The sequence below is a fragment of the Alternaria metachromatica genome, assembly GCF_023757995.1.
Source record: "Alternaria metachromatica strain BMP 0045 chromosome Unknown scaffold_2, whole genome shotgun sequence".
Taxonomy (NCBI): domain Eukaryota; kingdom Fungi; phylum Ascomycota; class Dothideomycetes; order Pleosporales; family Pleosporaceae; genus Alternaria; species Alternaria metachromatica.
Genome location: NW_026055493.1, coordinates 857,966 through 877,581, shown reverse-complemented (window position 1 = coordinate 877,581; position 19,616 = coordinate 857,966). Strand labels below are relative to the sequence as shown.

At 51.6% G+C, this 19,616-nt stretch overlaps 7 protein-coding genes across 7 annotated transcripts; 4 read left to right on the top strand and 3 right to left on the bottom strand.

Annotated features, from left to right (window-relative positions):
- Nucleotides 1-294: 294 nt before the first annotated feature.
- Nucleotides 295-2,810, top strand: J4E83_001113 (uncharacterized protein; the record flags this gene model as incomplete). The annotated part of the gene is made up of 2 exons (XM_049328070.1): nt 295-827; nt 878-2,810. The coding sequence occupies 2 exons, from the start codon at nt 295-297 to the stop codon at nt 2,808-2,810; spliced, it is 2,466 nt and encodes an 821-aa protein (XP_049192588.1).
- A 4,959-nt stretch (nt 2,811-7,769) lies between these two features.
- On the top strand, nt 7,770-8,462 carry J4E83_001112 (uncharacterized protein; the record flags this gene model as incomplete). The annotated part of the gene is made up of 1 exon (XM_049328069.1): nt 7,770-8,462. The coding sequence occupies one exon, from the start codon at nt 7,770-7,772 to the stop codon at nt 8,460-8,462; it is 693 nt and encodes a 230-aa protein (XP_049192587.1).
- An 85-nt stretch (nt 8,463-8,547) lies between these two features.
- Nucleotides 8,548-9,081, bottom strand: J4E83_001111 (uncharacterized protein; the record flags this gene model as incomplete). The annotated part of the gene is made up of 2 exons (XM_049328068.1): nt 8,548-9,019; nt 9,074-9,081. The coding sequence occupies 2 exons, from the start codon at nt 9,079-9,081 to the stop codon at nt 8,548-8,550; spliced, it is 480 nt and encodes a 159-aa protein (XP_049192586.1).
- Nucleotides 9,082-11,781: 2,700 nt separating this feature from the next.
- Nucleotides 11,782-13,590, bottom strand: J4E83_001110 (uncharacterized protein; the record flags this gene model as incomplete). The annotated part of the gene is made up of 1 exon (XM_049328067.1): nt 11,782-13,590. The coding sequence occupies one exon, from the start codon at nt 13,588-13,590 to the stop codon at nt 11,782-11,784; it is 1,809 nt and encodes a 602-aa protein (XP_049192585.1).
- A 1,722-nt stretch (nt 13,591-15,312) lies between these two features.
- On the top strand, nt 15,313-16,532 carry J4E83_001109 (uncharacterized protein; the record flags this gene model as incomplete). The annotated part of the gene is made up of 4 exons (XM_049328066.1): nt 15,313-15,355; nt 15,403-15,485; nt 15,535-16,266; nt 16,314-16,532. 4 exons carry the CDS (start codon nt 15,313-15,315, stop codon nt 16,530-16,532), a joined length of 1,077 nt encoding a protein of 358 aa, XP_049192584.1.
- A 396-nt stretch (nt 16,533-16,928) lies between these two features.
- Nucleotides 16,929-17,392, top strand: J4E83_001108 (uncharacterized protein; the record flags this gene model as incomplete). The annotated part of the gene is made up of 2 exons (XM_049328065.1): nt 16,929-17,087; nt 17,177-17,392. 2 exons carry the CDS (start codon nt 16,929-16,931, stop codon nt 17,390-17,392), a joined length of 375 nt encoding a protein of 124 aa, XP_049192583.1.
- A 120-nt stretch (nt 17,393-17,512) lies between these two features.
- J4E83_001107 (uncharacterized protein) lies at nt 17,513-19,329 on the bottom strand (the record flags this gene model as incomplete). The annotated part of the gene is made up of 3 exons (XM_049328064.1): nt 17,513-18,687; nt 18,741-18,989; nt 19,035-19,329. 3 exons carry the CDS (start codon nt 19,327-19,329, stop codon nt 17,513-17,515), a joined length of 1,719 nt encoding a protein of 572 aa, XP_049192582.1.
- Nucleotides 19,330-19,616: the final 287 nt, after the last annotated feature.

Genomic DNA, 19,616 nt, shown 5'->3' with positions numbered 1-19,616 from the left:
TAGTCGGCCCCGCCTTCCTTTCCTTTGCATCCAAGCTAGCATCGCTCGGCAGCGCCTTCACCAGAGCTTCGCCGCCATCTTTAACACCCACGGTCCTTACCACCTGCACCACTTCACCACACCTCCTCGCCATCAGTCGCTAGTCCTTCTTTCGCGCTACACCTCCGCAACCTCAAGCGATGCAGCTTTTACATTATCGGTAAATCCTACGACTACCCCAGTACACTAGGTACCATACCGGCATAAGGTTAGTGTGCACCACTAAACGATACGAATACGAACAACATCGACATCATGTTTGTCCGATCACCCCGCAGATTTGCGATAGTTTCCTTTATAGCATTGGTTTTCATCTTCGCCGTCCTACAGCAGAGTCCATGGGCGAACGAGAAGGTGTACGAGCGCATGCCGCTCTTCAACTCGGGGAACAGACCGCCGACACAGGAGCTCCTGAATGAAAGTCCAGGCGAGGCGCAGGCGCATCTCGAGGATGCGTGGCATAATGCCGTGCCCATTCCTGGCGCCATGCCCAGCCCCGTAGATGCGCAATCGCCAGCAGAGCCGGCAGAGGTTATGCTGCCGCCAATGGAGACCTCGCGCGAACCTGAGGTCGACGCGTCGAAGCCCACCAAGCCTTACCCGCCTTGGGTGACGGCACCGTCGAGGACAGGCTCTTTCATCCCTCCCTACCCAACACCATCCAACTGGAAGCAGTACATGGCGAAGATGCTGGACTGGCCGCGACCGAGCTGGAGTGGTCACTGGCCGCCGTTTGGCGACTACGTCGACAAGAAGTACGACCCGAACCGGTGGGAACAATTCGATTTGTAAGTATACATACTTTGCGCGCGACAGTGGTGGTTCTAATCTTATGCAGGGATTATCGCATCTACGAGTCTAGCCATGATAAGCTGAACGACACGATTGCCTCTGATCCGATCGCATACAAGCCGTTCCCCAAGTACAATACCCCAAAGTGGAAGCAGAAGTGGCACGGTGAATACGTGGCTTGTCTGGGTCCGCGCGGCAAACCCCTCAACGAGAGCACCGACGACGAGGTCCAGGTCTACCGCGGCATACCCGAGGACTTTCCCCCGGTATACGCTGGTGGTTATGATGTCATCGGACTCGACGACGATGTCTGCTTCGACCGATACTCACGATACGGCCCGTACGGATATGGTGATGATGAGTTCCCAGAGGAGGTTAAGAACTGGAAGGCGCCCGCTACTGTCCCCGAGTGGCCTCAGGTGAACTGGGGTGCGCTGCAAGACGATTGTCTTGAGCGGAACAAGGGGCGCTACCGGCCCAAGGCCAGGTCGCCAATCGTCAAGATTCCCAGCACTGTCCTACCTGAGCCCGCGGCGGCGTCGTCGGCGTTTGCGATCCCCACAGACACGAGCCGAAGCAACTTGGAGAACCGCGATGACAGCGAGAAGAAGTACCACCACCGTACAGCCATTCTCATCCGTGCCTGGACCGGATACAACTACGAAGAGAACGACATCACCGCCATTCGCGCCATGGTCTCCGAGCTCTCCCTCCAGTCCGGCGGTGAATACCAAGTTTACCTCTACGTCCACGTCAAGGACAGAGATGCACCCATCTTCGACAGCCAGTATGAATACGATCGCATCCTAAAAGAAAACGTACCTGAGGAACTGCGCGACATTGCTATCCTATGGTCAGAATCCATCTTCCCGAAATGGTATCCCAAGGTTATGGACTGGCAGGTCTATTGGCAGCAATTCATGTGTCTACAATGGTTCAGTCTTACGCACCCCGAATTTGATTACGTCTGGAACTGGGAAACAGACGCTAGATACACTGGACACCACTATCACTTCTTCGAGAAGATCAGCGAGTTCGCGGACAAACAACCGAGGAAGCTGTTGTGGGAGCGCAACAAGCGATACTATCTTCCGAGCGTACATGGAGACTACCAATCATACGTCGAAAACACACACAAAGACGTCTTGAACGCATCTGCAAACTCGCTCATCCCACCACCCGTATGGGGACCACGGCCATGGAGACTTGCCATCCCTCCCCAGAAGCCACTAGGCCCTACACCACCCACAACTATGGAGGAAGACAACTTCGAGTGGGGTGTTGGTGAGCCTGCGGACTTCATCACTCTTCTTCCGATGTGGGACCCCAGGAACACGACTTGGTCTTACAAGGATAAGATCTGGAACTACCTGCCTCACATCCGACCAATCTTCACGCCAGAGGACGGCCAGGCCGATTGGTTCACTCATCCTATCTTCGAACAGATTGATCGCCGGACTTTCATCAACACAGTTGTACGATTCAGCAAGAAGATGCTGCAAGCTATGCATGAGGAGAACTTGGTTGGACGCAGTATGCAGGCCGAGATGTGGCCCTCGACAGTTGCACTCCAACACGGTTTGAAAGCCGTATACGCACCTCACCCAATCTTCAACGACCGCCACTGGCCCGCTGCATACACCGAAGCCATCTTTGATACCGCATCGACCGTCGATGAAGAGACAGGTGAAGCATTGGAAAGCCGTCAAGGCGCCTGGACCGAAGAAGCCGACTCACCCTACAACCACGATCGCGAGTTTAATTTCCAAGGCTGGAGCTGGTACTACGCATCACGCTTCCCACGTAACCTATACCGACGATGGCTCAACTGGCCCATTGTCCAACAAAACTGGGGAGAGTCAGAAAAGATCGATGGTGGACCAGGCTCTGACGGCGAGCTGGAGCAGAAGAGGATGTGCATACCGGGTATGCTACTTCATCCCGTAAAGAGGATGGCCAAGTACAAGGAAAAGCCTTGAACGAGATGACCGGAATGGAACGGAACGCAATACCAGGTCTCATACGACCAACGACCACCGCAGCGCCGTGTTGACACGAATATTATCTGAACACCAGTATTTATCTGTGTGTATAGCAGGAAGGGATTGAGCGCCATCCTATTTGCCACTTTTGCCTTCTCTACCAAAAGCATGGGCGGAGCATAAGTCATGCTTTGTTTGTACCTTTTTTCCTTTTGACCTTCTCGACTGATACCTGTTTCTTCTTTCTCCCTCTTCGTTTCGTTTCGTTACCAGACCTGAAGATGTCTGCTGGATACCTTTGTTGTTATCTTAGGGGATGTAAGCATTTGCTGGACATACATTTTGGCGCTCTTGGCAAACTATTTACGGCATCAGTGGTTTTGACACTCATCGTCAGCTCGTTGATAGATCTTTCTGAATCGCTTGAGAGGCGTGGTTAGATATAGATGGCATCTTTTTTTGAAATGTATAAGGATTACTGTTCAAAGTGCGTGTTTTTTGGTCTTTGGGTGTGATTTGGTTGTTGCGCATGATATATGTGTCGACTGGTGTTTACAGCGCATGGTGCTGCTGAGGTGGTGACACGTGATTTGGTAGACTGCCGCAGAACCATGGTAACGAAAATCACCCTCCGCAACCGAATTTTGGCTTATGAGTCAACAGAATCAGTATAAGACGAGACCTAGCATATTTTGCACCTCGCCTTTGCTTCACAACCAGAACGGATTATTGCTACCTACCGCCGCATCACCTTCCATCGCCAAAACAAGGCTCTACGCACGACGCTTGATAACAGACAATTCATACCCGGCGCTCTACAAACGAAACTCCATACACGATCCTTGATATACGGTTTACGGCCGGTCATCACCTTCTTACTTCGATAATTACGAGATGACAACCACCCAGCACCAAGGCTTCTTCGCTCTTCCAGCTGAACTGCGCCTGGAAGTATACGGGCGCCTCTTGGCTTCAAGCATTGCCGAAGGCTACCCATGCTGCGCCAGAGGCCTGTACAGCTCTTGCATCAAGATCCATGATGAGATGGACGAGTGTGTCGAAAAGGTTTTGCCGATCATCAAATTGCAAAATCACTGGCTACGAAACTCTCCATCGGTCCGTCCGTTACACGTGTATCTTCCCTCTACCTACGAATCTACCGGGCCGGTAAAAGACCTTACGCTACTGATACCGGTAAGCATGGAAATCAACTCTGGGAAACATCCAATAGATCTCGGTGATCTGGCAAGTATACTTTCCTACGTATCACGCCTCCAGTTGTCGACTTTTACTCTCAGTTTCTACCAACCAGGTCCACATCGAGATGTACCATGGCACGCCAGTATCATTATAGCCAGCCACCTGTTATATCGGATACCCATAATTCTTGAAACAGAACACTCCTACCTCAGAGGTATCGATCGTCTGATGATAGAATTGGGCACCCTTGGAGCTCCTCCCCTTTCGATAGGCGATTTCGGAAAAGGTGACATGTATCAGATTTTCAAGCTTTGCTATTGCTTCTCTAGAAAGGTGATATGGTGGCTTGGCATTGGTGGAACTGCTCCAAATCTTAGGTGGACGCTTTGCTTGGATCTCAAACAAGGGTTGAAGCCACCAGTGAATGCACTTGGGCGACGCTGGACGTTGGGCCCACACGCTTTAGATGAGTGGGACAAGGACAATCCTGATGCTTGATGATGCAGCATTGTTATCACTCTTCCATCAATTCCGCAAGTTACCATTTCACCGTTGCGTGCTGAGCTTGCTTTTCACTGGCTCCACAGGGTGTTTGCTCGCTGAATATCAAAACGCCGCAAACTCTTTTCTGCTTTCATCTTCAGCAAATCGCCAAATCCTCCGATAGCAACCATTCAACTCATCACAGACCAACAGTCAGCGCCATGGCCAAAGACAAGCCTTCCGTGTTACTCGCGCTACCAGTAGAACTACGACTTCAGATCTACAGCAACCTTCTCACCGAAACCTTGGAAAATGGACGCACATCCGATGTCGGTGCTCTATACCTCGCTTCCCGCACAACCTATTCGGAAATGAAGCCACTCGTCTCAACAGTCGAAGTAGCCCTCGACCTGAAGCGCGCCTGGGACCACTCCCGACGGCTCAGAGGCGAAGTTAGAGGACGACTGTGCTTCCAAATCCCATCCTCACACACCTACATCAATCCCCTCACCGAGTTCGCCATCACAGCACCGCGCGATCGCAAACGCAGAAATCCCGTTCAAAGGGCTAAGCACGACATGCTGCGTCGCACGGAAGACTTCGCGGTTTTCGGCCTCCGTCTCTTACTCTGCCCTTTCGGTTTCGGAGTGGAACGTCGATATACGAACAAACAAGTTCTGTCATCTAGTCATCTCTTCTTCCGTATCTTCTACCAGATATGGGGAAAAGAGTTTTTGGAGAAGGCAAGGCAGAAGAGATATATTGATAGGCTGACGTTCCGCAGAGATTACAGCGTGGAAGACAGATACATTGTGAACGTCATACACGGGAGGCAATGTGAGGGCGTGTATCTTCCTAACTCTGGCACTTTTTATGGTCCGTGGTGCTTTCTTGTCGAGGGATCGACGAGGAGGATGTGGGGAGTAGATTTTAGGGGCGGATTGAAGCTGCCGGGGTATCGGTTTGTGGATCTGAATTGGTTTTATAGGGAGTAGGGCTGTTTGAAGGGTTTGTGTCGACTGAGTTTATGGGTTTGGATGAGGATTGCGTACCAATCTTTCGAAGTGTATATTGCTAGATTGTTACATAGTCATGGTGGCGCATTGATGCAAAGTAGGGGCAGCAAAGCTCGGGCATTTAACTTTGTATAATCTGTTCCATTCTCATCAATGTAGATCTGCGCAAATCATCATCCAACCCGTTTGTTCTCACTTCCTACACAATGAATCACCTCACAACGTCATTGACTCAGCAGGAGATGAATCCGTGCTCTTAAGCGAAGTTGATTCCTTGCATTCGATGCTCCGATATATAAGAGCAGGAAGCATTAACTGTAACGATCACTTCCCCTCACCTTGGTATCTAAACAACCCACGCATTATACAGAATATGATTCTCACCCTCCCAACAGAGCTTCGAATCGAGGTCTATAGGCACCTTATTGTCGAAAGCATCACTCCTGGACGTCCACAAGATATCTCCGGCCTTTTCTTCAGTTGCCGTACTACGTACAACGAAATGGAGGACGATATAGCTAAAGTTAAACCTCTAATCCTTGCTACTCGAAAGTGGCAAGATGAGCATCCATACGGCCGTTGTTTGAAGATTGAGTCATCATCAGCCTCGATTTTGGCAGGAGGAGCTGGCGAAGGCAACATTAGCATGCCGATTTCAGGATCATGGCTCCAGGGTAGCCTTAACCGGGCTTCATTGAAACGATGCGTAGCAGCTCTCCAGCCGGTATTGCACCTACCATGGTCGACAATCAACCTCTCTACCCATGTGGATTGTCCGCTGGACCACCTTCAAAGTACCCGCGTAATGTGCCTGGAGCTTTTCTTTAAGGACAATTACGACCCGGCGGAACTCACCTGGATTCAACGATGTGATCGCCTCACCCTCAATTTTCGAGGTACCACTGAAAAACTTGAATGGTGTACTTGGGACATTGCATTCGCAATCCATGACCAGAGGGCTCTCAAAGCGATTTGGATACAAAAACTTGATGACAGGCGTAACGGCGACTTATGGACAATTGGATATGACTTTGTAGAAGGCTTGGAAACAATTAAGGGGTTGCATTGGAAACAAGAAGTTCGGGAAGGTTTGCTGCGGCGCGAAGGTATATTTTAGGGCTCTCAGGGTTGATCATGTTCACCACGACCTGAAGATCTGAAAGCTTGAGGTCTTCCATGTGCGGAAGTGGCATCTGCTCACGTCTCGATGTACGTAGTACGAACAAAGACTGAAGTTAACATCATGGAGGATATAAGGTTTAAAGCTACCCCTTGATCGATCGTTGAATTTATGTGCGTCTTCACAGGCGCATCCTTGTGAGATGAGGGCCGAATATAGCGCCGCGCACGCGCCATGCTGACGGTGACTCGTCATCTCCCGCAGTCTTGTATCTTCCTCATCTCATCCATCTTAGCATGCATCTTTCACATGGTCGGAGTTGGCGGGCGGTCCAGAGCGTGCGATAACTGCAAAAGTCGACGCGTCAAATGTGGTAGGTTTGCCCTGTTTACCCCTGCGCTATTCCGACGCGTGTGTTGACGTCACGAGATCTACGAAAGCCACAATGCGGAAGGTGCGTCACAGCACGACTACAATGTGGTGGCACCCGCGGCATCACATTCGTACAATTCGATGGCCACGGCCAGTCTGCCCAGCCTAGCGATCGCGAACGCGATGTCGCCGGGTGCTTAGCTGTGGAAGTCGGCACCAGAACGCCTGACACTGCTACTCGACTTCACCAGGAAATTCATCGAGCATTGTCGCCTTCTCGCGATGATGTCTTCACCGCGTTCACTCTCTCAAACTTACTGCCGGTGCAAAGCCTGTTGGTGTTCAATCCTGGGGTTATTACCATCAAGTCACTTTCTGCGCTTGCGACTTCTTACTTCGGCATCAAGCACCAGGATATAGCTATCACGCAGTACGGATTCAAGAGGTACAGTGACGCACTTAGAGCCGTGCATTCGGCTCTTGAGGCTTCGGTATCTCCGCCTTCCTTTGATCTGATTGAGGCGGTCATGCTTATGGGACTCATCGAGGTACATCAAACGTTCTGCAGTGCACACATTTTCTAACCGCTACTAGTTCCTCATCTCGGATCGTGTCGATGGTTGGATAAACCATGCACGTGGGCTAGAAAGGCTCTTCGAGTTGCGCGGACCTGAAGCTATGGCATCACCTCAGTGTCTTGGGATCTTGGATAGGATTCGCCCGTCTCTTATCTTTGCAGCTATTGTTTTGCACAAGCCAACGATAATGTCGGAGAACAAATGGAAATACATCCCCTGGAGCTTACACCCTGAGCACATCGACTCGCTCAAGCTCTTGTTCGACATTATTGCCGACTACCCTCAGCTCTTCATTCTGCGTGATGAGCTTTTGTCAGTTGCGGATGAAGACACAAGGACTGCTGAGACGCAATGTCTCTCTTTGCAATGTCATGAGGTCATCGCCAAACTGAAGAACTGGAGGGAGACTTTTGCGTCTGATCCGTTTCACACCTCTTACGAGACACCCGCATGTCAACCGATACCGCTCATAGAAGACGAGTATGGCGCGTTGCATCCAGCCTGGTCTACTGCCTTCAGATACCGATCACTCTATCACGCGAACGCTATCACAGTCTATAACGCCGCTACCATCATGGCCCTCCGGTTCGCCGACAGCATCGATGCTGAGATGATGTCATCTTCAGCCTACCATACCCGACAGGAGCAGATATCGACAGCGGCGCTCACTATATGTCGTAGCGTCGAGTACCATCAGCTAGAGGACTGGGGCGAACAGGGTTCTTTTGAACTACTCTTTCCTCTGCGCATGGCATACGATGGGATCCGCGAGAAGGAGCCGACAATAGCATCATGGATTACATCTGTCATGCAAGACATGTCGGCTGGTGGACGAGGGCCCTGGAGATCCGCTAAAAGCATCCTAGATGTTCGCAAGTGAGATCGTAATCAATTAAAAAGGTAGAACAACCGTTTTGTCGCATAAACATGGGCATTTGTGACAAGTCAACGAAGTCTCTCTATCACTACATCCCCTCATTCAGCGACTCAATGATGATATACTCCATCTTCTCGACCATCTTCTGTTCTTTCTCCAACTTCTTACCCTCCTTAACATGAGCTTTGGCCCCTTTCCGGTCCCGCTTCCTAGATCTCCGCTCTTCCTTTCGCGCCTTCTTCTCTTCTTTCTTTGCTCGTTTACGCTCCGCTTTATCCGCTCTTCTCTTTTGTTTGCCGTTGACCTCATCATGAGATACCAGGGCGGACTCTTTGTTGGAGCTGATGCTAGACTCTGAACTAGAGCTTGAGTCTGAGCTGTAGCCCTTTTCTTCTTTCTTCTTAATACGCCGTTCGATCTGCTTTGCAGCCATTCTGTCCAGAGCATTTCGTTGCTCCATTGGCGGTGGTACGTTGAATGATAGCGGTGCGATGTAGGGCGTGAGCGCTTGCAATCGTCGGTATCCAGCTGTTTGAGGCCGAGAGCTACTTCCTAGAGCTCTTTGCGAAGTCAGAACCAGGGAATCCTTACGGCAGGGCTAAACTTACGCCGACGATGGCATGTGCACATTGCAGCCAAGCTTCTCTTCCAACTGCCTGTTCTTGCAAATCGAAGCTTCCAGGCCACGAGGCGCGAAGTATTCTCGATTCACAGCCTCCAAGAAGCGCCGCGTTCGCATAGTTGTCGTAGCAGCCGTTCCAACTCCGGCGGCCACATTCATGCTGGCGCCAGCGATCATGGTCCAATGATGTGGTCTAGCACTTGTATGAGAAACCGGTAAGAGCCAAAAAGAGAAGTCAACTCACACGATGCCAACCACATGACCCGCTGCATCAAGTGCCTGAAGCGGAACTGGCGGAGCTTGAGCGACACTGAGATCATCAATGAATGCTACAAAGTCTTTCTCGTGGATATTGAAGCGGCGCAGATCGGGGCTGTATGCTCGTATAAATGGGAATGGTGTTCCAAGTAGACCGCTTGCATCGAGTCTTGGTATCACGACGGGTTTCTAGACAGGTCAGCAAGGTTTACTGGCAATGTTTGAAGGGTGGCTCACTTGAAGAGATTGTGGTGGCTGAACTGGATCTGGAATGCAGGGCGACCAATCTATCGCGTGACGTGACAACTCATCATCCGGTGGACACAAGCTAGTCGGTGGTAACGGTGCAGCGCTGTATGAACCAAGTGCTCGATGCGGCCGGTCGAAAGAGTGGCTCTGGTATGGAAGAGGTTCTAATGGCATCATGATAGTATGGTATCGAGCTTATGTTGCTTTGCGATGAGTGGTCTGGCACTAGATATAAGTATCTCGAGCGTCACGCTCAACACAATACGGAGCTGCTTTGATAAACCGCGCATATTGTTCCAGGCCCCCAGCTATCTCCAAAACGGGCGTATTTCTCGAGACTCAGCCTTGCCAGTAAACAGATGCCAAACAATATCAAGCACAGTCAAGCCCCAGGCCTCGTAGATCGCTATCCCAATATAGTTGATTCCTCGAGGTCACTAACCGCATGTTGTCTAGCGCAACAAGCGTCATTTTTTCGGATTACCGCTTCGGGCTCATTTGTCGAGATTGGTCGATCAGCAGTAGAAAGAGTGAGCTGAAGTACGAATAGTGAATTTAGTTTTATCGCAAGAGAAAGCGGACGTTTGGTAAGTGACTGTTGATCGTGTGTTAGAATGATCGACAGCGGTCTGCACGTTAGTCTTGCTAAGCCACGACCCGTCACGTGAAGCGGTTGAGTGAAGGCGGTTCTCCTTTGCCTGTGGTCTTGTGCCGTTCCTGGAGAACCTCGTAAGACCATTTCGTACCTCAACAGCTTCCCCGTGTTTGCAGTCTGGTATCACCATCCGGCCGGATCCTTAAAGTCTTCGGGCACCTTCAGTCCTCTTTGCTTCCTTCTGCGCCAGGCTTCTTTCTTGCCAGTTGGTCTCCACTTGATCATTTCATCTTCGGGATACTCTGCAAGGCACGCAGCTACATCCCAGCGATGTATCTCATTGCCGTCGTGATAGATCAGAACATGATCTACGTACTCAAGCAGAGTGATGTTTCGGATATACTCCCAATTCCCTTCCAGCTGTTGTTGTATAGTCCAATTCAGACACACCAAGAAGTACCGGGAAGTAACCGACATTGCAGCGTCGGCCTGAGCGGACATATGAATCAGACCGAGCTGCGCAAGATCGGGAGATGGTGTCTCGACGTTGATCCTGATCGTTCTGATGGATATTTGCCGGTGTTCACAGTCGCTCTTCCTTTCGCCCAGAGGCCCAACATGGGTGAATCGGTTGAATATGCCATAGAAGCCCCATACCACTAGAACAGTGAGGTGAGTGGTTAGTATGTAGTACTAGTACTAATAGAGGAAAGGCTTTCCTTACACTGCTTTGGTAGTAGCCCAAAGAAATCTTCAGGTCCTGGATTTGCCGGCGCCCCTAACATGTCTTCAATTTCAGACTTCAGTCGTTCGCTATCGTTTGTCACACAGAGGCGAAGTGTGACATTCAGCTGCTCAACTCTGGTCGACAAAGCTGGAACATTGATCCATGTCGCTGCCAATATCCCATTGTCGGTCATTACAAGATCGAGGTCGTACATAATGCTTCGCATTCGTTGTAGCATCTCCGTTGTCTCCGTTCTCAGCTGTTGATTGACTAGCAGTAATCTCGTCGAATTCGAGACGATTGCCTGGGGCTGATACGATGGACCCGGTCGCACGAACGGCGTCGGAAACTCATAAGTCGTGTATCCTGCAAGAATCTCTTCGGTTGTCTGATTAAGCCCTCGTGGCTGCCGGGCTGGCGAAAGTATGACGTACTCGCATATCTGATCACGTAGTTCACGCGGAAGGCCCATGAACGATGGCATTATGCTTTCGCGTCGGCTTTGAGGACCACAGCTGGATATTGGATAGCGAAGGCTGGGAGTTTGTGGTGGGCTCGTCATACCCAAGCGCACGGCTCTTGCCTAAAGGTCGATGACGCGGGGCGGCTGCCCTGGAATGAAAAGTGGAGCAGTGCATCACCATCCCTTTTCCGATCGCCTGTCAGGAGGGAGCATCACCTTCAACAAAGAACAGTACACGCTTCTCAATCAAATTGAACTCTGTTCTTGCTTTGCGCTAACCATGCACCAGTCTCACCGACGCAGCTCTCTATTGACCCGGAGGAGGCGAAGACCCGCCCAATCCGGGACTTTTACAGTGTGATAGCAATACGCCGCCAACATCGGAAGCGCTACAAAGGAAAAGTCTTGTCAAAACTTCTTCTCATCCGACCCCTTCTGCTTAATCGCATCCGCAATCTTTCCAGCAATGGCATATACACTGGCGCTAAGATGGCCTGAGATCTGAGTCGGGAACACACTCGCATCCACAACCCGGACGTTTTGCGTCCCGTAAACCTGGCCCTCCGTATTTACCACACCGCCCAGCTCCTTACTCATCATTGCGCAAGTACTCACGGGATGCGAGTTGCCGTTCATGGCGCCTGTGATCCAGTCGTCCCAGACTTGATCCCTCCAATGAGCACCTTGCGGTACCGCTTCGTAACCGGGAGAGACCTCGCCTGTAGCGTCCTCCGCGAGCGGCGAAGTGGCGAAATACTCGCGGATACGGATTGCAGCAGCTGCTTGGACATACATGTCGATGGGCATCTGGAAGAAGTTTGGGTCGATACGTGGTGGTATGGTTGCATCGGCGGATTCGATGTGTATTGAGCCTCGAGAAAGCGGTATTAGATCCCAGAGCTGCGCAATGATCTGTTTTCCTGTTGGGGCCCAGAGGATCTCTATTAAAGGAACATCGCTCTCAGCAGTGAAGACTAGGTCTACTTGGTGTTGCAGAAGCCGTTCTTGCGTCTCGACGGAGATGGTATCGGGCGCGTAGTCTGCGACAATCGCTGCAGCATAAGCGCTCACATTGGCTTGGAGCTCTTCCAAAAGAGCGGGAAGTTCTTCACCAAAGAGATCAGAAGCTGTCAAGAATGTAACGAAGGTAGGATAGCCCGTCCAATTCGTGGACGAGTTGAAGACCATCCCATGCTGCGGTTGATCTGGCAGGTTGGAGCCGACCGAGTGGAGTGGGTTGACAGTCTTGATACCGAGAGGTTCAAGTATGGCGGGATTACCTACACCTGAGTGCTCAAGGAATGCCGGTGATCGAATGGCGCCGGCTGCGACAATGACCTCCTTGTTGGCACCGATAGTTTTCGTTACATTTCCCGCATCGATCACCTCAACTCCCGAGGCCACCACTTCTGACGTCTCGGATGATTCGTTGTTCCAGGTGATCCGTGCAGCAGTAGTATTGAAGAAGACCTGGAGGTTCGGGCGTGACGCAACAGGGAAGTAGAAGGACCTTGCTCCATCTGCCCTCGTAGGCCCACTCACATTCTGTGTCATAGGCCACACGTCGAAACCACGCATACTACCATTGTTCGGTTCCTTATTGTAAGGAATACCCATCGCCAGGGAGGTCTCCGCGAACAGTTTGGCGAACCCTTGACGGACCAGGTATGGGGTGAAGCCAACAGCAAGCTCTCCCTCTGTTCCATGTACGCCGTCCCTGAAGGTCGCGCCTTCCTTCGAAAGTTCCTCACTAGGCTCTGTGAAGCCTTCCTGCCTCAGGTAGTATTCGAGCAGACTCTCCCAGTTCCAACCCTCGTTCCCAAGCCCTTCCCACCCATCAATTTGCTCTTTCTCCGCGCGGATGTACGTCATTCCATTGACCGTAGTACTGCCTCCCAAAGCCTTGCCTGCCCAGTAGTTCACGCTCCGGTTCCCAGCATACTTCTGAGGTGCTGTCATGTACTTCCAGTCAATCGACGTGCCGATGAAGAGGCCGTACTCCAAGATAGACCTCGGTACGTATGACACATTGGGGTTATCGTAGCCAGAATCTCCGGCTTCGATGATGGCAACAGTGACTTCGGGATCGGCAGACAGTCGGTTCGCGACTAGAAGACCTGCGGGGCCTCCTCCAACTATAACATAGTCATATGTCTCTGGTGCGCATGTAACACGGACGACCTGGGTCAGGACGGTGAGAAGAAGAGACCACGACATGATGGGTCATGGGGATCAGGATGTGGGATTCGTCATGGATGCGCCGAGCCTGGCATCTCGGTCTATATACCGAACGTGTGTGTGGAGACCCCAACAAAGTCGGCCTCCCAAAATCTCCGCATCGAGTGTCCACGTAGTGGGCTTGCTGGGATTGAATTATGTCATTGGCTCGTTACGTCACTGCCAAGCGTGGACCTGCGTGCCTAGATATGTACCTTCCCGTCATGGAACTTCGATTTCAAGCGAGCTTTTGACAACGATCACGATGTGTCAAGTGTACTACAGCCTGGTGGAGCTTCCCGTCAACGCGTATGGATGCATGACGCTGTCCTACCCATACATCGACTTATTAGCGCTCTTCCAATGCGACTACAATGCGACATCCCATGGTACCCATGGATTCTACGATGTGAATCTTCTAAGTATCGTCTTCGACAGTTGGCCTAGATGCCGATCTCTTACTTCACTCCGCATATTCGAGACAAAATTCGCTCAAAGGCTCGACAACGATGATTGTAGAATCAGGGATGTGAAGTCCGTTGGTGCGTGATCCATCACGTTTCTTCCGCACCGAAAATTTCTGTTTCTCGGGATTGCCAGCCATGTCGAGCGTGAAAGGTTGCTCGATCTCAAGAAGCTTACGACACCAGCCAGAGTAAATAGTAAGGTCATGCAGGGAAGGGAGTGCAGTTCAAAGTCCCAGTAGATCGAACGGACGCGATATCGAAGGACGCTCCATAGTCTGGACCAAAACTCACGTGGCCTGGAAGCATACTAAGCTCTTGGTAATCCCGCTGGCTTTACAACGGTCGGTAAGGAACAAACGGATCGTCGGGCTGCCGTTATTCTGAACCAGTCTTACGAGCGTGCAATCTCGATGATTGATCGTTGATGCGGGTTGATGCTGGCCCAAAACGCATGAGATATTCCACAATGGGTCATGCCATATAGTAGCGATTGTCTTTCCACTCTAGTCGGGTTTTGCGAGGTCCAGAATCCAGCGCAACATTGTTGTGTTTGCCCATTTCGCAAGTCAAACAACGTGGCTTCATGCAGAAGTCCAGGTTTGGGCAGACATAGACGAAACGATAGGGAAGTCAGAGACCATGAGTAGAACACTTGATAAAGTGCTCTGAGTGCAGTCAGCCAGCTGAAATCCAGAGTATTGTTCCCTACCTAGGTAGCTTCTTGGCCCCAACGCGGAGTCCAACTGCTACCGACAAACTGCGAGATTTGTCTTCGCGATGCGACTGATTCCAGCCTTTATAGGTCCTACGAGATGACTAAAGATTGATCGCTAAGATGCGTAGGGGTGGTGTTGGAGTGATGGTTCATTGCCAAGACACATGTGAACATGCCAGGGAGATGACACCATCAACCCTGCGGCTCAGCTTTCCCCTGTTGCGACGCGTCCGCAACACCACTCGGGCACAGCTGCCATTCCAGCAAAAGAATCACGAGCGACTCGGCGACAGCGAATCATTCGGCGATAGAGTCAGCACAGACTAATCACCCGACGGTCGTGCGCCTGCGTTTGGTGTCGCGGCTGTGGAGTTACCGAGGCACATGGCTTCCCCACACGAATGACATGCGCTTCAGCCGGCGCGACGGCCGTAACGTTGCGCGTCCGAGTGTCAGATATCTGCTCGGTTCAAGGCTCCTGTGCAGTTGTCACTCATACAACAAACTCTAAATCTCTTTTTCGGGCCATCTACGATCAGGATGCCTTTCAACACGGAGCTCACCAGGGCGCTCGGCATTAGAGGTAACTCCACCCGCACAGCAAACGAGACCGGTAGCTGACAGATGTAGTGCCCGTCGTTCAAGGTGGCATGCAATGGGTTGGATACGCTGAACTCGCTTCCGCTGTTAGCAACGCTGGGGGTCTGGGAATAGTACGCCTGGCGCCCATCACGCATCAAACACGTTCTCACGATTGCATAGTTGACCGCCCTTACCCAACCCACACCCGAAGACCTTCGCAAGGAAATCTGCCGATGCCGAACGATGACCAACAAGCCTTTCGGCGTCAACCTGACGCTCCTCCCCGCCATGGTCCCCCCGGATTATGCCGCATACGCCCGCGTCATCATCGAGGAGAAGGTCAACATTGTCGAGACAGCGGGAAACAGCCCAGGGCCGGTGATTAAGCAGCTGAAGGAGGTTGGCACCATCATCTTGCACAAGTGCACCACTATCAGGCACGCACAATCTGCGGTGAAGCTTGGCGTTGACTTCCTGTCCATCGATGGCTTCGAGTGCGCCGGACACGTTGGCGAGACGGACATTACCAACTTCATCTTGCTCAGCAGGGCTAGGCAATCGTTAGGCGGTGTGCCTTTCATCGCCTCTGGAGGTTTCGCCGACGGCCAAGGTCTGGCTGCCGCGCTTTCTCTCGGAGCCTGTGGTATCAACATGGGAACGCGCTTCATGTGCACCATCGAAGCGCCCATCCACCACAACATCAAGCAAGCCATCGTCGACGCGCAAGAGACAGATACCGCACTCGTGCTCCGCCGGTGGAAGAACACATCGCGACTCTTTGCCAACAAGGTTGCGCTGCAGGCTGTTGAGGTCGAGAAGACAAGCCCAACTGGCAAGTTCGAGGAAGTCGCTGAGTTCGTCAGTGGAAAGCGAGGTCGGCAAGTCTTCTTGAACGGAGACCCAGACTTCGGTGTAAGTCCACATCCCCCTTTTCGAGTGCGGTTCACTGACAAACCTAGGTATGGACTGCTGGGCAAGTAATTGGCCTTATCCACGACATCCCTACCAATCAAGAGCTCCTTGACCGCATCGAGCGCGAAGCCGTCGAGACCATGAAGCAGTCGCAATCGTTGTTCGTCGAGGAGGGCGAGAAGCCTGTCGCTGACGGCGCGTCCATAAACAAGAAGTCGAATAACCCTCAGGCTGAGGTTTGGGGCATTGGCAAGAGCAAGCTATAGATATGGATAATCTGTGTAGCATTACTCGGTCGGCGCAGGGAACGTTCTGCATGGAATAGAATTTTGATACCATGAGATCGAGGAGTGTTCAATTGATAGTGAGATCGTGAAGAAATGGGAACGCTTCTCAACCGAGAGGGTTGCTTCGTCAAAGGCATAAGCACACGCGCATCTCTCGCGTTCAAGCCGACAACCACTTCGCCACTGCAGATACCCACGTCTCCATCTTGAGTCACTATGACGTCGAACCTACACCATCGACTCCAGCTTACGCCATCCTACAAAACTACTTCACGGCTGTGTGTCAAAGCATTGATCAGAGACACAAATTGGTCAACACACGAAAAGCCAAACATTTAGACCTCTCCTACAAATCTCCACCGAAGCATACACACCATGTCTTCCCTAACAGGCCAAGAGTCTTCAAACACCCAACCCAAGAACCCCGTCAACCCCAGCGAAGACACAGCCGGCACATTCAAGGGCGACACGAGCGTTCCGTTCAAGACTGGTCAGTCGACTGACCCTGTTGGTTTGAGCGCGTCCGTGGACAAGGTAAGCTCCTCGCCTCACATAACACCTCATACCAACCATGCATCATACTAGAAAGGTTACATTCCCCAGGAAGATACTGACAGTCATAGGCTGCACCTGGCCAGCAAAACGCCTCGGGTACTTCGGAGCAGCGCCGCGGAGAAGATATAACACAAAACACTAGGCAAGACTACGAGGGAAGTGGCCATGTCGGGACCAAAACAGGAAGCGAGAGTTTGATTGACAGTGTGGAGAGGAGCATGCATGAGGGTGGTGCGTCGGATCGGAGTGGAGTGGATATTGGACAGATTACTGGCGGACGATAGGTTACAGGACTTGGTGGTACAGTAACAGCATCACAAGACGCTTGAATGAATTCATAATTGATTTCACGATCTTAGCTTTTCATGTGACTACGTTGGAAATCACCCTCTATTCCCTCTACCTCAAGATGGAGGTATACCTTGCGAACCCACGTTAGCCTCAAAGATCGGCCTAAAGAGACTACATCTATAATCAAGATCAGACTGCGGCAGCACAGTAACACCACTCCCCCTCACAGTTCCAACATCGCCAAGAACACCCAAGTTCCAATCTCCTTCTACGACAGTAGCATTCTGGTCCTGATATACTCCACCTGCCACAAAGTCATAGGCACCAACTAAGACATTACCCTCAGCACCCGTACCAATAGCATTCCATCCAGGTCCGGCATATGGGTTCTTCGCGAACTTGGCCCATGTACTCTGCATAACATGTGCCAAGGCGTACTCTTGTGTCGTCGTATTAGCAAGGGGATATGTGCGGAACACGAGAGGGATTTCCGAAGCGTGATAGGCACCGAGTTGGGGATAAGCTTGCGTGTTGGCGAAGGAGGCGTTGAAGTAGTAGCGCCAGGTGGGGATACCAATAGATGCTGTCGCATTGGCCCATAGTGCTTGTGGACACTGAAAGGTGATCTCAGTGACGATCTGTGAGATGACGTCGTAGTCGTTGGTCAGACCGTTGCTACCGATTGGGTATGCAGCTTCGATTGCGGGAATGAGTGCTGGTGCGGCGCCGAAGGTCGCTTGCAGGTAGGCAGTAACGTTTGTTTGGCCGACTGAGAAGACGCGGCCTTCTTGGGAGTTTGTACCTCCTAGTACTGGTATATGCGCGATATCGCCGCTAAGACGTTGTGCCGCTGGGTTAGATACCAAAGTGGTGTTGTCAGCAACTGGATTGAAGACGAGCGAGTTTTGATTGATAATGTTCTGCACAGTCGATGCATTTGCCGCTCTTACACATGTCAAGTTGCTCTCATGTGTTCCTGGGCACCCGAGCGTCGCTGTGAGATTGTTCCAAGCAGGAATGCTCGATGTTGCAGGAGCTGCGCGATAGCTGTACTGGCCACTTTGTAGGATGGCGGCCCGAAATGGTGGGGAACTGTCCTTGGGGAAGCTGGTTAAGAGCGCATCGATTGAGAAAGCACCCGCGCTCTCGCCGAAGATGGTGACTTTGGACGCATCGCCGCCGAAAGCATGGATGTTTTGCTGTACCCACTCGAGGGCAAAACGTTGGTCAAGGAAGCCGAGATTGCGTTCCGCTAATGGCAGCTCTGGTGAAGCAGGGAAGCCAAATACTGTGAACTGTTAGGTGTGAAACATGTGATTTGGAGTGTCGATAGTCACATACCGTTCGTTCTGTAGTTCGTCGTCACAACGATGACATCTTCGTATGCTGCGAAACTGCTTCCGTCATATTGCTCTTGACCAGCGTTACCGAACTGCAATGAGCCACCATAGATCCAGAACATTACAGCCCTGCCATTGCCGCCTGTGGGAGTCGATGGTGCATAGACATTGAGGTATAAGCAATCCTCCGACTCTTCAGGTGGCGGGTTATTGAAGACGGCCTGCGTGAACTGTGAACTTGACAACGGGTCTACCCCAATTAGCATATATCAGATCGCTTGCATGGTTTGCGTACATCGAAATTGTTGGATACATGCTGGTTTGAACTCCGTGGCATTGACTGGCTCTTGGAAGGGCTCTGCAGCTTGTGGTGGAGAGAATCTCTCGGGTGGTGATGCAAAGGGCACACCTAAGAACTGATGCACTGGTCCAAGTGCATGAGGAAGTGAGGTGGTCGTCCCAACTATGACACCCGCGTCGACAGTTGCGGTTGGTACATCGTGTCCGGACGCATAGTCTGCCCAGGTTGCCGTCGCGCCGCTGGATAAGAGCAGAAGGCCAACGGAGCCCAATGTAGAAGACGAGAACATGTCGGCGGCACTGTGGTATTACTACCCGTGAAATGGCATCAAGCAGTATCTCGACCACTTTATACAAGCCTCGTTTTTCGATAGACGCGAAAACCGAGGTCAACACTTTCGTCTCAAGCCACGTCCAGCTTGGCGTGCATCGCGCTGTAAGGTTTCCATCCAAACAAAATCACTTCTTAGTGCGCGAAGCCGAGGCTTAGGAGCCGTCTCCGCAACTAAAAAGCATAAGAGCGTCATGGCCAACCCGTGTATGCGGTTGCTATTGTGTAAACAGTGCAGCACGCGCT